General features: G+C 46.5%; 1 protein-coding gene across 1 annotated transcript in view; it reads left to right on the forward strand.

Moving 5' to 3' along the window:
• The window catches only part of LOC311109962 (hedgehog-interacting protein-like), a 37,916-nt gene that overhangs the window by 13,518 nt on the left and 7,807 nt on the right, over positions 1 to 16,591 (forward strand). The window contains exons 4-8 of the mRNA XM_084188477.1: positions 960 to 1,161; positions 10,797 to 10,948; positions 12,832 to 13,005; positions 13,411 to 13,554; positions 14,067 to 14,188. Coding sequence (XP_084044603.1) covers positions 960 to 1,161; positions 10,797 to 10,948; positions 12,832 to 13,005; positions 13,411 to 13,554; positions 14,067 to 14,188 — 794 coding nt within the window. The remainder of the gene's footprint in view (positions 1 to 959; positions 1,162 to 10,796; positions 10,949 to 12,831; positions 13,006 to 13,410; positions 13,555 to 14,066; positions 14,189 to 16,591) is intronic.

A 16,591-nucleotide genomic window follows, 5' to 3' on the forward strand; every position in this document is an offset into this window, starting at 1 on the left:
TGGTAGGCTTTGTTACTTTGGTCCCAGCTCTCTGCAGGTCATTCACTAGGTCCCCCCGTGTGGTTCTGGGATTTTTGCTCACCGTTCTTGTGATCATTTTGACCCCAAGGGGTGAGATCTTGCGTGGAGCCCCAGATCGAGGGAGATTATCAGTGGTCTTGTATGTCTTCCATTTCCTAATAATTGCTCCCACAGTTGATTTCTTCAAACCAAGCTGCTTACCTATTGCAGATTCAGTCTTTCCAGCCTGGTGCAGGTCTACAATTTTGTTTTTGGTGTCCTTTGACAGCTCTTTGGTCTTGGCCATTGTGGAGTTTGGAGTGTGACTGTTTGAGGTTGTGGACAGGTGTCTTTTATACTGATAACAAGTTCAAACAGGTGCCATTAATACAGGTAACGAGTGGAGGACAGAGGAGCCTCTTAAAGAAGAAGTTACAGGTCTGTGAGAGCCAGAAATCTTGCTTGTTTGTAGGTGACCAAATACTTATTTTCCACCATAATTTGCAAATAAATTCATTAAAAATCCTACAATGGGATTTTCTGGATTTTTTTTTCTCAATTTGTCTGTCATAGTTGACGTGTACCTATGATGAAAATTACAGGCCTCTCTCATCTTTTTAAGTCGGAGAACTTGCACAATTGGTGGCTGACTAAATACTTTTTTTCCCCACTGTATGTATGCCCAATGCACATGAATCAAACTCACTGCCTATGGAAGTGTCTAAACACTTACTCAACCCTTCCCCTAGTGTCATGCTATTGCTTCACTCTTACTTTGTAAATCACTGGTATTAACTTACTGTCAAGTCAACTCAATCAGTGTATGTATGTTGTGGGGTGTATTTCTCTCTCTCTCTCTCTCTCTCTCTCTCTCTCTCTCTCTCCCTCCTTCCTTTCCTCTTTCAACGGGATTATCCGTCGGCGACCCTTGACCTTTTGTTCCTCCTCTGGTCGCCCAGGAAGCACAAGCACAACTGCTACTGTGCCCAGGAGGTGTTGAGTGGGCTGAGGCAGCCAGTGGCCGTGGTGCACTGTGGGGACGGATCCCAGCGCCTCTTTGTCCTGGAGAAGGAGGGCTTCGTTCGGGTGCTGACCCATAACATGGAACTGCTGAAAGAGCCTTTCCTTGACATCCACAAGCTGGTGCAGACTGGACTCAAGGTCAGTGAGGAACACAAGATGCATCCCAAATGACACCCTATTCCCTACATAGTGCACTACTTTTGACCAGGACCCATAGGGGCACTTCAAGACTGCTCCAAACTCTAATTCACATATAAGCGATGGTACTTAGTCGCGCCGTGTCTCCCGAATATAAATGCACCTTAACACCAGTTTTAACACCAAAACGGTTAACTATCAATGTAGGGAGCAGACACAGAGGGACAGCAACACTTAAGTGGTTTTATTTCTGTGTTACAAACATAGGGGAGAGGGAGAGAGAGTGGAACACAGATTTGAACACTCCTCAAACAGTTCTACTTCTAAGACCTACCTCTCTTGTCTGATCATTCTGACCAACCAAGACCCTTCCTTCCAGACTTAACCCCCACTAAAAGTGGTGTGCTCGCCAGTCTAACACTTCATTAAACAATTAAACAAAACCATCAGCTATTTATTAATTGCCCTAACGCGGCTAACTCACACGTTGTTATCTTTCAATGAGCTTAGCACACACGTTGAAAACATTGCTAATGTGCTGCTAATTCATACAAGGTGGATGAATGGCTTTTTAAGTGTTACCCTGTACTCTCCCCCACCAAGCTGTTTCCATATAGGTTAGCACTGTACAATCCCACAAGATGAAAAACTATTAGACTAAGACGTCACTGGCCAATACTTTATTTTGATAAATGGTGTCGTATGATATGATTTCACACAGCAATAGCCCCTCTCACAATAGTGGAAGACCAGCTGTATCTGTCTTTTAGTGGTCAACCCTGTCTGCACTCTCTCTCTCTCTCTCTCCCTTTCTCTCTCTCTCTCTCTCTCTCTCTCTCTCTCTCTCTCTCTCTCTCTCTCTCTCTCTCTCTCTCTCTCTCTCTCTCTCTCTCTCTCTCTCTCTCTCTCTCTCTCTCTCTCTCTCTCTCTCTCTCTCTCTCTCTCTCTCTCTCTCTCTCTCTCTCGCTCTCTCTCTCTCTCTCTCTCTTTCTCTCTCTCTCTCTCGCTCTCTCCGCCCTCAGTCGCTAAAGAAACATCTGGTGTCTGTCGAGACCATTCTAATAACGAGGGGTCTGAGGAGATGAACTGTGTTCACAGTGCACACACACACACACACACACACACACACACACACACACACACACACAGGAGAAGTACTCGTCACCCGTCCCTCTCCGCTGCAGTTTCCTTGAGACAGGAAACCATTGGCATGTCTGGTACTTCTGAAAAGAATTAGCACCTATCTGACATTTACTCACTCACTCAGTCTGGTTTGTTCTGACCTCCCACCATCATGGAAGTCCTAACTTCCAGAGAACAGGGGAGGAGAGGAGAAGAGGAGAGAGGACCCTGGAGCTGGGGCTCGGTTGGCTGGCCTCCCCCCGGAAAGATATGTTATACTGCCGTTTGGTTTGGCACCTTCTACGTGAGAAGAGGAGAAAGAGAGGAGAGGAGAAAGAGAGGAGAGGAGAAAGAGAGGAGAGGAGAAAGAGAGGAGAGGAGAAAGAGAGAAGAGGAGAAAGAGAGGAGAGGAGAAAGAGAGGAGAGGAGAAAGAGAGAAGAGGAGAAAGAGAGGAGAGGAGAAAGAGAGGAGAGGAGAAAGAGAGAAGAGGAGAAAGAGAGGAGAGGAGAAAGAGAGAAGAGGAGAAAGAGAGGAGAGGAGCAGCACATCCACGAGAGCCAATCAACAAGAAATACAATCATCACCGCCCGCCCACTCCTCCGTAGCTTTGTGTTGGCAGAGCCTCTGGGCAACAGTTGAATAGGAAGTTGTCTTTTTTTCATCGACGTCGTCTTGGAAGCCCGGGAGGGGATTGGCGTAGTGGAGCGGTGTTCCATGTAGGCATCATTTTTAACCTCAGTAGTGTGTCTGTGCCATAGACATGCAGCGTCAGGTCCAGGACCAGTAGTTGGAAACATCATCTTTATAGCTGTGAACGATTGTTAAGCTTTTGAAATGGCCTATAATTTACCATGTCATTTCAGGTTCAGTTTCAATTTCTCACCTGCTAGGACCTGTTAAAGCTATCGTAGCTCTTACCAGCATTTACCACACAACTTTACATGGAGACATCCACTTCTGCCACTGACGGTTAGCTATGTGTCACAGACAGGTTTGGGGTCAATTCCATTTCAGTTCTAGGCAATTCAGGAAGTACACTGAAATTCCAATTCTCTTCCATGCTTTCAATTAAGAACATTTGGAAATGGAATTGGAATGTGTTTTTTCTTTTCTGAATTGACTGGATTTTAAATGGAATTGACCCCAGCCCTGCTCACAGAGCTCATCTAGAGCTGTATGTATCAAGTGTCTCAGAGTAGGATCTGATCTAGGATCATCTTCCCTCATGTCCATGTAATCAAATTCATTGTGAGCTAAAAGGCAACTCTTAATACATACGGCCCCTGATGATGTTTATCCGTATCCAAGGCAATAGCTGTAGTTTATTTATTTGAAAGTGAACTGATAGTGTCCAGAGATAGGGAAATGGGGAAGAGGAGGAGGAGGGGGCACACTTTTTGGACAGGAAGTTTATCTATCACGCATGCCTCCCGCCGTTCCTTTAGAAAGAGGACAGCAGAGATTACAGGGAGGGAAGCGGACCCCCAGCGAATGGACATGCAAACAGGCCCACAGGGAGCCCAGGACGACCCTCCTGCTGTCTTATCATCATTAAACCTAACTGCTAGCGGATAAAACAATCATTATGACAATTAGAGAGTGGCTTGAGCCCCGGCAGACTGGCCTGCAGGCCCCCCTAGAGTCCTATTATGTGATGTTGGCTGTTGGCTGCTACAAGGCTCTGGCCACACGGGGCCCCCAGCACCAGGGGACCAGGGGGGGCTACCAGGGGGGGCTGAGGTGTTTACTCGCTGCATCAACAGGACATAGCTCCTTCTATACAGATAGAACACCCAGGAGCCTCAGGGGAGGGGGGGGGGGGGCTGGAGTGAGACTCACTGAGAGGGGAAGATAAGGGTTTTATCTTTGCCTGGCTCCCCTAGCTGCCACATGCTTTGATTGTAATGTTCTGTGGTTCCTTCTGCCGGCCCGGCCGATCCCCCCCCCCCCCCCCGGTGACAATTAAGACGACCCGCTCAGACACAATGCTGCCAGAGGGAGGGAGCAAGGGAGGCTCTCCTTCTCCTCTCTCTATTGCACCGTGGGTGTTCCCTGACACCCAATCTCCCCTTCTCTTCCTGTCATTACTTGGTTGTGTGTGTGTAACGCACTTGCTGGCGTCCTCTTCCCGGTAGGAAGCCTGCTAATTCCGACATTCCCTGCCACCCCTTCTTCCACACACAGAGTCCTCTCTCACTCACCCCACTTACCCTGTGGAGGTGTCACAATCACCATCCTCCAAGCCCATTGGGTCAGATACTCTCATCTCTAACGACTGATTGGCTGATTATGTTTCCCAGCTGCTTTGTGATTAAAAAGAGGCTTGCGCCACCACTGCCAGGCTGTGGCTCATATGTGGTGAAGGCGGCTCAGCGGCTCGGCGGGCACAGTGGTAAACCGTGTGGCACAGTCCTGATCTGGGCGCTGGTTTCTTTACAACTCGTCACACGGCGTGTTCAGCACGTCTCAGCTTAGTACCAACATCTGATAGTGTCATGCTGACTATAAAGCCATCGCAGCGCGTTAACTGAGGTGTTCAGGCAGTTAACTTGTTTTGGGTTTTCTGTTTCAAGCGGGAACCACTTCCAGATGCTGCAGAACGAGAGAGAATGTAGCCCAACATCCATACTTAATCTCCTTGTATCCAGCGGTGGCTGACAATATGCTGGCTTTGATTTCATTCATGGTGACACATTGCGTATGTGCAAATGGAGCGACGCCATTGTTGGTTGCTTACATCAGCCAGCGGCAAAGGCAATGGGGCGAAAGCGGTTTGGAATGAAGACATCTGCTTTGAGCAGTGTCGCCTAACACTGCTATTGAAGTGTGTTAGCCTGTGTGACAGGGCTAGGCCGCACAATAAAATATATTCACTGTGAGACAAATATCTCACTGCGTGTTATTGTGCTCTGTCACACTGCATCTACAGCTGTTGGGCTAACTCAGCCAGAGAGAGCAGAGGTTCCTCTCAGACTGTCGGGCTAACTCAGCCAGAGAGAGCAGAGGTTGCTCTCAGACTGTCGGGCTAACTCAGCCAGAGAGAGCAGAGGTTACTCTCAGACTGTTGGGCTAACTCAGCCAGAGAGAGCAGAGGTTGCTCTCAGACTGTCGGGCTAACTCAGCCAGAGAGAGCAGAGGTTGCTCTCAGACTGTTGGGCTAACTCAGCCAGAGAGAGCAGAGGTTCCTCTCAGACTGTTCGGCTAACTCAGCCAGAGAGAGCAGTGGTTCCTCTCAGACTGTCAGAGATAAGTGCCCTGCGGATGACAAATTAGCTCTTACTCCTACTGTTGACTCCCTCTGAGAACTGAAGCTCTGAAGCTGAAGGGGGGGGGGGGGCAGCAATGTTAATCTTACTATTATCCTATTTATGTAATGGGAAGAGGAGCATACGCTGGAATACGTCAAGAGAAAGTTGAGTGAAAGTCGTTGTTTATCAAGATGGGGTCGTAGACCCAAAACATGACTCTGTTGGCCGACGTGTTGTGTGAAACAGGAAATTGCCTGGCTGCCTCCTCCATTATAAAAGTGGTTTTGCATCCAATCTGATTGGGCTGGGTGGTTGGGTCTCTTTAGTTTTTTCTCCTCTCTCCCTTCGTTATGAGACTGAGTGATCTCTGGTCTAAGCTCCGACCTTGTCATAGGATTAATGTGTGTTAACAGGTGGAGGGGGGGGATTTGACTTGGCTCCCTGGTTTCATTGTGCTGGAGTAACCAGGGGGAGGTGGGGGGCTGAATGAGTGTGAACATTTCAGATTGCCTTTGAGGTGAAGGGGGCTGCATTGTTTTTCTCCAATCAGCTCTCCTCGTGGTGGAATGTATTTTTGTCGGGATTGCCAGAGCCAATGAGGATCAAAAGGCGCTGGGCTAACAATGCAGGGAGCCAAACCATGCATCATGGACCTGAAAGGCAGCTGCATGGCGGGATTGGAAACGGTAGCCACTCACTATGCTCTGCTCCCTGCTCCGGCTCCCGTTCCTCAGCTCTATGGAATGCTGCTGATGTTCTGGTGAGAACTCCAACTCTGCCTCGCCTGGCTCTTGACACCAAAAAAACGGTGCTCTTACTATGGCTAAAAACAGAAGAATAAAGTCTGCCCTACACTTGTGAATCTGGAGGCAGGTGTTAGTGGAGCATCAACAGACAGACAGACAGACAGACACAGCCCCTTGGGAGGAAGAATGATGGTGGTCGTAAAAAAGGAGGGAGAAGGAGGAGAGCGGTTTGAGGAGAAAAGGAGGGAAGCTAATTTTCAAGTCGACATGTTGAAGTGATTTGTGGAGCGCCTGACTGAGGTGTCAGAATGACATCATCGGTGGCCATTGTTTCCCCCGCTACGAGGCTTTGTTCTCCCGTGACCACAAAGGGGGGTGGTCAGAGGACCAAGGGCTTCTGGAAATAGTAAAGGAGACCAGTACACCAGTGGAGGCTGGTGGGAGGAGCTATAAGAGGACGGGCTCATTGTCATAGCTAGAATGGAATTAATGGAACGGTATCAAACACATCAAACATATAGAAACCACGTTTGACTCTGTTCCATTTATTCCATTCAAGCCATTACAATGAGCCCGTCCTCCTATAGCTCCTCCCACCAGCCTCCAAAGCAGTACACCCAGTACCTCTCCTCTGACTGAACAACCCCACACAGTAGAGCTAGAAGACACTGACACTTCACTCTGTTTATATTTTAACTGGAACTAATACTCTACACACAAACACTTCTAATGAGCTCTTTTGTCTATAAATTGGAGCAGAGCTACCTACTTAGGTTGTCAACAATATCTCTGCTGTATCTTTGGCAGTATTATGATAGCGATCCATGTGCGAAGGGCCAGGTTGGTATTTTTTCTCTTCTCTTAATCAGGAGTTGAGATTGGGTTGTGTCCCAAATGGTACCCTATTCACTATATGGCTCTGGTCAAAAGTAGTGCACTGTATAGGGAATAGGGTGCCATTTGGGACCCACCCCTAGTTTCCAAGTGTTTGTTTCTTATGGCCTGGTGTTAGCGTTGCTGCCATCCATATGCCTTTTGGTCCTGATGAGCAGTCATTAGCGAGAGAGCTAATATTTCAGCCCATTTACCGCTGCTGTGTCTTAGTGGTCTTTTAGCTCAGGATTATACGGCTCCTTCCTTTCGGAATTCTTGTCTTTACCCGCTCCTTCCCAGTGTTTATGTGGGGAATTCGGGTCACTGCTTTCCAAATCTGACATACAGTGAGGGAAAAAAGTATTTGATCCCCTGCTGATTTTGTACGTTTTCCCACTGACAAAGAAATTATCAGTCTATAATTTTAATGGTAGATTTATTTGAACAGTGAGAGACAGAATAACAACAAAAAAATCCAGAAAAACGCATGTCAAAAAAGTTATAAATTGATTTGCATTTTAATGAGGGAAATAAGTATTTGACCCCTCTGCAAAACATGACTTAGTACTTGGTGGCAAAACCCTTGTTAGCAATCACAGAGGTCAGACGTTTATTGTAGTTGGCCACCAGGTTTGCACACATCTCAGGAGGGATTTTGTCCCACTCCTCTTTGCAGAACTTCTCCAAGTCATTAAGGTTTCGACTGGCTAGGCCACTCCAGGACCTTAATGTGCTTCTTCTTGAGCCACTCCTTTGTTGCCTTGGCCGTGTGTTTTGGGTCATTGTCATGCTGGAATACCCATCCACGACCCATTTTCAATGCCCTGGCTGAGGGAAGGAGGTTCTCACTCAAGATTTAACGGTACATGGCCCCGTCCATCGTCCCTTTGATGCAGTGAAGTTGAGTTGATGCCAAAGTTGAGTTGAGTTGAGTTGAGTTGAGTTGATGCCAAAGAGCTCCATTTTGGTCTCATCTGACCACAACACTTTCACCCAGTTCTCCTCTGAATCATTCAGATGTTCATTGGCAAACTTCAGACGGGCATGTACAGTATATGTGCTTTCTTGAGCAGGGGGACCTTGCAGGCGCTGCAGGACTTCAGTCCTTCACGGCATAGTGTGTTACCAATTGTTTTCTTGGTGACTATGGTCCCATCTGCCTTGAGATCATTGACAAGATCCTCCTGTGTAGTTCTGGGCTGATTCCTCACCATTCTCATGATCATTGCAACTCCACGAGGTGAGATCTTGCATGGAGAACCCAGGCCGAGGGAGATTGACAGGTCTTTTGTGTTTCTTCCATTTGCGAATAATCGCACCAACTGTTGTCACCTTCTCACCAAGCTGCTTGGCGATGGTCTTGTAGCTCTTTCCAGCCTTGTGTAGGTCAACAATCTTGTCCCTGACATCCTTGGAGAGCTCTTTGGTCTTGGCCATGGTGGAGAGTTTGGAATCTGATTGACTGATTGCTTCTGGCTTCCAGGTGTCTTTTATACAGGTAACAAACTGAGATTAGGAGCACTCCCTTTAAGAGTGTGCTCCTAATCTCAGCTCGTTACCTGTATAAAAGACACCTGGAAGCCAGAAATCTTTCTGATTGAGAGAGGGTCAAATACTTATAACATTTTTGACATGCGTTTTTCTGGATTTTTGTTGTTGTTATTCTGTCTCTCACTGTTCAAATAAACCTACCATTAAAATTATAGACTGATAATTTCTTTGTCAGTGGGAAAACGTACAAAATCAGCAGGGGATCAAATACCTTTTTCCCTCACTGTATGGGTCAATCATTTTAAGGTGAGGGACGGGAAAGGGAATGGCTTCTTCCAAATAGTCTGTGGCAAACTGGAATCATCTCTCACTCACTTCTATCAATGTGCAGCTTATTGCACCCACTACCAACCCCAACATAACTCCTGTTATTTTGAGCAACACAGAATTTACATTGAGTATTTCTCATAAATTGTTGCAGAGAGGAACTCTTATTTATTCGTCAACGTTCACATTTTTTATGCTTTACAGAGGCATTGAAAGGACCCCAGTGTCTGATCATTGTAGGCCTAGCTCGTACTTAAAAGGGCTGACGACACGGACACTTCCATCACATTCCATTGGAAGCAGTCATCTGTTCTGGCGTTAACATGTGTCCCGTGGCGCTGCTGTGTTTGACTGGGTTCTGCCCTTCGCCGTCCAAACAGTTTCTGGGGGATCCAGTACACTTTAACCAATTTATGATCTGTGTTGCTTGGCCTGTGACCCGGGACTACACCTCTCCTAATGCCTCCAAACTGTAGCCCTAATGCAAAGGCCAGACCTCCTCGCTCTCTTTGCCTAAATTCCTTTTAAATATTTTGAGAGGGAATTCCAAGAGGTTGACGCAGGCAGATCGGCATTGATTCTGGCTGAGGTTGATGCTGCTGCTGGTTCGCCTCCTTCAGTGAGGTAGCCGTTCTAGGGGGTTTTGAGTGTGATTTGTTTTGCATCCACGCCAGCTAGCATCAATGTTTCTGTTATTGAGGGAGGAATGGGGCTTGAGCTGTTTTGGAGAGGGGGGGACAACAACATAAGGCCAAAAATGTAAGGGGGCACGTTTTAAACATTGTTAACACCTAAGCCTGGCATTCTGTTCATTCTTTTGTTAAAAGAGAGAGAGAGAGAGAGAGAGAGAGAGAGAGAGAGAGAAACACAAAGACCTGATTGCATTGCCTAGGGACTGAAACGCTATAGCTGCTTATTACAGCTAACTATGATGGGAGGACCACCAGAGTTGTGACTGATGTAGCTGCCTCCGGGGTGAGACAAAGGTTTACGTATTACACAAGCAATTTAGATGGTTTCTAAACATGTTGCCAAGACACTGGGAGCTGGCAGCTCCGTCCTTGTTTAGGTTTTCTTTCTCTTTCTCTCTCTCTCTCTCTTCCCCCCTCCCTCTCTATCCTCAAATTTTGCATGGCGCGGGGGGGTGGGGGGGTTGGGAGAGAAAAAGGACTGAAGGACTCTGCACTTTTGTGTTCTCTATGAACTGCGAGTGAGCTAATAAATTCTTTCAGCCACTCAGCATAGCATTCACGGATATCCCCCAAAGATTACACACACAAATCACTGCACAATGGAGGCCGCCGGGATGGCCTGGGCGTCGTAGGGGCCCCCGACCCCGAGGACAAGCTGGAGAGAGAGAGAGAGGGCTGGGATGGGGTGGGGTGGAGGGGGATGGAAGGGGAGCACTGGCTGGAGTCAAACGTTGTATAATGGTTTGTAATGCAGTAGTCAATGAGGGTGGTGATGGAGGTACGGTATGTGGGGAGGACAGAAGAGGGGGTATTCGGTTGGGAGGGGTGGGCACTGGGTATCTACGGAGACCAAGATGGAAGGAGACAGAGTGAGAGGGAGCGAGAGAGAGAAAGAAAGGGAGAGAGAGAAGGAAATATAGTGAGACAAGTAGAGAGAAAGAGACAAGGTGGAGGGTGATTGGCTGTGTGGTGGCTTCGACTAGTTACTACAGCACAAAGAAAGAAAGAAAGAAAGAAAGAAAGAAAGAAAGAAAGAAAGAAAGAAGGAAAGAAAGAAAGAAAGAAAGAAAGAAAGAAAGAAAATGTAGGGACAGAATTAACTTGTGGGTCCTTTTTGTTTGTCCTCTGACTGCAGGCAGGAGATGAAAGGGGTCTGCTAGGCCTCACATTCCACCCCAATTACAAGAAGAACGGCAAGCTGTACGTCTCCTACACCACCAACCAGGAGCGCTGGGCCATCGGACCGCACGACCACATCCTGCGCGTGGTCGAGTACACCGTCTCCAGGTAACCAGTGGAGAAATCCATGCCAAACATTGACCATTTACGGTTCAACCACTGATAATACAGAAACGTCCTGCGTGTGGTCGAGTACACCGTCTCCAGTTAAAATCTGTGAAATTACGTTGAACCACGTTTAATAAACGTTGAATTGACGTCTATGTCCTGTGGGCACCGTCTCCAGGTAAAAGGGGAGAAACCAAACCAAACCACCCCCTATATACATTAATTGACCACACATGGTTCAACCAATGATGATGCAGAAACAAGTGAAGCCTAAAGAAGATGCATTTCAGTGTCGATATTCCTGAGATAAAAGTTTGCAGGTATAAAGTAGGGCTGGGAATTGCCAGGGACCTCACGATACGATATTATCACGATACTTAGGTGCCGATACGATATGTATTGCGATTCTCACGATTCTCACGGTTCTATATGCATTGCGATTCGACACTGTAATTTTATTTCAATGTTATTCGATGTTTCAAACATATTGCTCACCATATGTCTGCTGCAGAGGGACAAGAAAGAGCCATGAGAAAACGAGTTTAGGGAAATAAAAGTGCTGAAAACAAATTGGCTCCCTATTTAAAAAGAAGATGGAGAACAAGCTATGAAGGAAAAATACTGGAGTTTTGGAGCAGGTACAGCCAACTAGCGCAAAAATATTATTGCTATATTGTCAAAACAATACGATATATCGTCAAAAATAATATCCCAATGTAACTGTAACAATATTTTCCCCATCACTAGTATAAAGTACAGTTGATGAACAGGAAATGTTTGTTATCTAGTGAGTTTTGAATGCAGCCCGCGGCGGCTCGCTGCCAAGTCAAGTCCCGCACCGTGAAACGCGTTTACTGACGGCGACGACTTTTGCTTTTATAGAAAACTGTAATGGCGCACTTTAATTTTACAACGCCGCTAATGACAACTGTAGATGTTTGTGGCTATGCTGGTGATATACCAGAGCTCCATTGCACAACAAGCCGTGATTAACAAAACAAACTTCTCGTAACTATACTAGTTAAAGTATTACGTTTTTATTATCATAATCACTGTTGTACGGCTCGGTTTTAAGACTTTAAGACCATTTTTCAAATGGCAATTATAATCTTGACGCTGGTGGCGTTTTGAGGAGGAGTCATGGTGTTGGTATTTGTATGTCACTCAGTGCGAAATAGTCAATCTCTTCCTGGCAGAGTAACGACGCTGAAGAAAAATTATAGGAAACTCTCTGTCTAAATACCCTGCCCAAAATAACACATCATTAAACATTTTATGGCTGTTAATATGAAGCCAAATCTTTTCTCTGGACTTGGAAAGCCATCACTTTATGGGTTTGAGTTAAAGCTTCGAGTTGAGATTCACCCCAACATTGTAATAACGTCTTAACTCTGAGCTTTAATGATGCGTCAAATCTAAGACCCAACGTCTCCTGACAACAAACTCGTTAAACACTCTTCTCGTTGGCGTATTGTCAGGGAGCTTGTTTTTACATGTCAGCATTTTCTCCTGCAGTGGGATCATCTTACTCACGGACATAATTGCTATTTTTCCATCCAGACATTACATGAGCACCTCTCTGTTTAATCAGGACATCCTTTAAATATACGTCTCAAACGTTCTTTACCTTTTGTCTCTATATTGGTAGTAGGCCCCAATAGTGTCAACATATGTTTAGGGCTCATTTTGGTTAATGCAGGGGTGTGTTAGGGCTGGGTTGGAGCAAAAGCCTGCATACAGTAATACCCCTATGACTGTGCACCCTTGGTATGGAATGTATTGAAGCGTCGTGCCAGCCTCTGACAATACACTCTATGTTCCTCCCATAAAGATATAAAACGATACATTTGATCTAACACTTTTCTATGTAATTCTGTGATCAGGAAAAACCCGAATGTGGTGGACAGTAGGACCACGCGGATGCTGATAGAGGTGGCGGAGCTGCACAGGAAGCATCTGGGAGGACAGCTGCTGTTTGGCCCTGACGGCCTCCTGCACATCGTCTTGGGAGACGGCATGATCACCCTGGATGACATGGAGGAGATGGACGGCCTCAGGTGAGACCCAGGGGTCAGGGGGTCAAAGGTCAAGGGCAATATGGAGGCTATTTGGGGATCAGTCTGTGGGGATCTTTCTATGGGTATCTTTCTATGGGTATCTTTCTATGGCTATCTTTCTATGGGCGTCTTTCTATGGGCGTCTTTCTATGGGCATCTTTCTATGGGCGTCTTTCTATGGGTATCTTACTATGGCTATCTTTCTATGGGTATCTTTCTATGGGCATCTTTCTGCTTGTATTTCTGAGGCCACTGTAGGCCATTTCCCAAAAACGTAAAGGACAGTAAGTCTTATAACATTTGGCAAGATACAGCAATAAACCAAGACAGTAGCGACAACTTTTCCACCTCCACCACTTTCCTCAGACCTAACCAGTTGTCATTTCTTGTGTGTGCTGTCTGCAGTGATTTCACAGGGTCTGTGTTGAGGGTGGACGTTGACACAGACTGCTGCACGGCTCCCTACTCCATACCCAGGAACAACCCCTACTTCAACAGCACCAACCAGCCACCAGAAATCTTTGCCCACGGACTGCATGACCCAGGCAGGTGAGTGAAATGCTCCATGGTCATACCTGATACCTGTTCCCACCCAGAGAATCCCCCCAATACTTCACTATGGTGTGTGTGTATCTTCTCATGGATTAATATTAGTATATAGTATGTTGTTTTTAATTGTGAGTGACCGTTGCACCTATTCCTTTCTAATGTGTATCTTCTCAACCATGGAAATGATCAGATCACTCTGTGTGTTACTGTCTCGGTCAGTGGAGGCCTTGTTCTGTGTCTTCACATGGTAAAAGGTCAATCATGGATTGACTCTACTAGGCTATGAGCTTCATTAGAACGTGTTCATCAATCTTACTGAGTTGTAGCTGTGTGTGTGAGATATGCAGTTATTGACTTACAGTACCCCCGTTGCATGCCACTCTTTTATCATGTGACACAACCACCCCAAGGTCATAGTTGATACTCAGGGAGTGATGCATCATCGCAGATGGACAGGGTCATGACGTTCCAATGTTTTTCCCACTTATCCATTCATTCCTGTCTTTCCCCAGGTGTGCCGTGGACCGGCATTATACGGATAACAACGGGAGTTTCCTGATTGTGTGCACGGATGCCAGCGGGAGGAACGCATCGGCAGGGAGAATACTGGAGATCACTAAGGGGAAAGACTACGGTGAGTTCCTTCTTCCAATGATTTTCCCTAACAGAGCTGATTATGTGTCCCAAATGGCACCCTATTCCCTATATAGTGCACTACTTTTGAGCAGAGCGCATGGGCCCTAGTTAAAAGTAGTGCACTATATAGCAGACAGGCTGACATTTGGGATCTTTAGGAGCTTGAGAGTGACCTTTAGGAGCCTGTCTGGAATACATTAATGATACATTAATGTTGCTTGTTATGAAAATAGCTCTGTGTCTGCCTTACATTTCCATTTCATGGCCTCTCTCACCTTGGGAATGAGTGGAAGAATCTGATGGAATTCCTCACAAATTACCTTTTTGGATAACCTTTCATTTTACTGTGTGTTCTGTTCAAGAAAAATGACTTCTGTTTTTTTGGAATACAAATGTGGATTCTTTCCTATTGTGAGAATGCGGTATTTGGTCGGCCTCCAACTTGTTCAGTACACAGTGTATCTGAGAGAGAAAAAAAAAAAAGTATCAAAAGTTATTGTAATCCACAAACGATTCGTCCTTGCACATCGTTGCCAGGGGAATGTGAGTTTGTGTCCATGAATATGATTTATAGTTGTCAGCTACGATGAATATCTTGATGATGGGTTAGTATTGTTGAAAACACACTAAACAAAGCCATGAGGACCGGGGGTTGATATTCTCATTGGTGCACATCAAAAGAGCATAATCGACACCAGAACATCCTGACAAGGCTGTTTTTTCTCTCTTTCTAACACAATGAAAAAATTAGTGCTTTTGTTTGGTTTGATTAATGTCGAACTGTTTGTTTGATTCTAATAACCACACAATGAGGGCTATTTCAGCCACCCGAAAAACAACCCCCCCCAACCCCTCCCCCCCAACCCCAACTCCTCCCCGCCAGCCCCTCAGCCAAGTTCAAAGCCCCCACCCATTCCATTGGCCACCTCTCACCCAGGACGACCACTGATTGGGCCAAATTACCCCAGACCCCGGCCCCGATTATATTATTGCCATGGTGGAGGTGGAGTTCATTACCTCTCTGATTACACCCTAATAGGGGCGAGAACTCCTCACATCATAATGTCCATTATTCCCATAATGACTACATAACGATTTACATTCACATTGTCCAAAAAATACCCTACAACACCATCATCAACCTCCTGCGTTCTTTAGTACAACGATCACTTAATACATTCAGTTTAAACGTTAATTAAGAGATATCGTGGCGGTTAAAGCCCTACATCGACATTACATTTTAATCCAGTTTAGCAAAGTTGTTTTTAACAAGGCAAGGCCTCAGTCACAGTAATTGAAACCACCCTCCACTACATGCTAATGACCTCATGACAGATGGCAGTAAACATGGATATCCTTTTCTCTTCCTACACCAACAGAGAAAACAGGACTCATTAGAGTAGGCATAAATCACACCCAGGTCTCAGGGAGTCACAGTCATTAGGCTAGTCTCTGACCATGGCAGCTCCAGGTCTCAGGGAGTCACAGTCATTAGGCTAGGGTCTGACCATGGCAGCTCCAGGTCTCAGGGAGTCACAGTCATTAGGCTAGTCTCTAACCATGGCAGCTCCAGGTCTCAGGGAGTCACAGTCATTAGGCTAGTCTCTAACCATGGCAGCTCCAGGTCTCAGGGAGTCACAGTCATTAGGCTAGTCTCTGACCATGGCAGCTCCAGGTCTCAGGGAGTCACAGTCATTAGGCTAGTCTCTAACCATGGCAGCTCCAGGTCTCAGGGAGTCACAGTCATTAGGCTAGTCTCTGACCATGGCAGCTCCAGGTCTCAGGGAGTCACAGTCATTAGGCTAGTCTCTGACCATGGCACATCCAGGTCTCAGGGAGTCACAGTCATTAGGCTAGTCTCTGACCATGGCAGCTCCAGATCTCAGGGAGTCACAGTCATTAGGCTAGTCTCTGACCATGGCAGCTCCAGGTCTCAGGGAGTCACAGTCATTAGGCTAGTCTCTGACCATGGCAGCTCCAGATCTCAGGGAGTCACAGTCATTAGGCTAGTCTCTGACCATAGCAGCTCTAGGTCTAAGGGAGTCACAGTCATTAGGCTAAGGTCTGACCATGGCAGCTCCAGATCTCAGGGAGTCACAGTCATTAGGCTAGTCTCTGACCATGGCAGCTCCAGATCTCAGGGAGTCACAGTCATTAGGCTAGTCTCTGACCATGGCAGCTCCAGATCTCAGGGAGTCACAGTCATTAGGCTAGTCTCTGACCATGGCAGCTCCAGGTCTCAGGGAGTCACAGTCATTGGGCTAGTCTCTGACCATGGCAGCTCCAGGTCTCAGGGAGTCACAGTCATTAGGCTAGTGTCTGACCATGGCAGCTCCAGGTCTCAGGGAGTCACAGTCATTAGGCTAGTCTCTGACCATGGCAGCTCCAGGTCTCAGGGAGT

Source organism: Coregonus lavaretus (genome assembly GCF_964263955.1).
Source record: "Coregonus lavaretus genome assembly, contig: SUPER_35_unloc_1, whole genome shotgun sequence".
NCBI classification, from domain to species: domain Eukaryota; kingdom Metazoa; phylum Chordata; class Actinopteri; order Salmoniformes; family Salmonidae; genus Coregonus; species Coregonus lavaretus.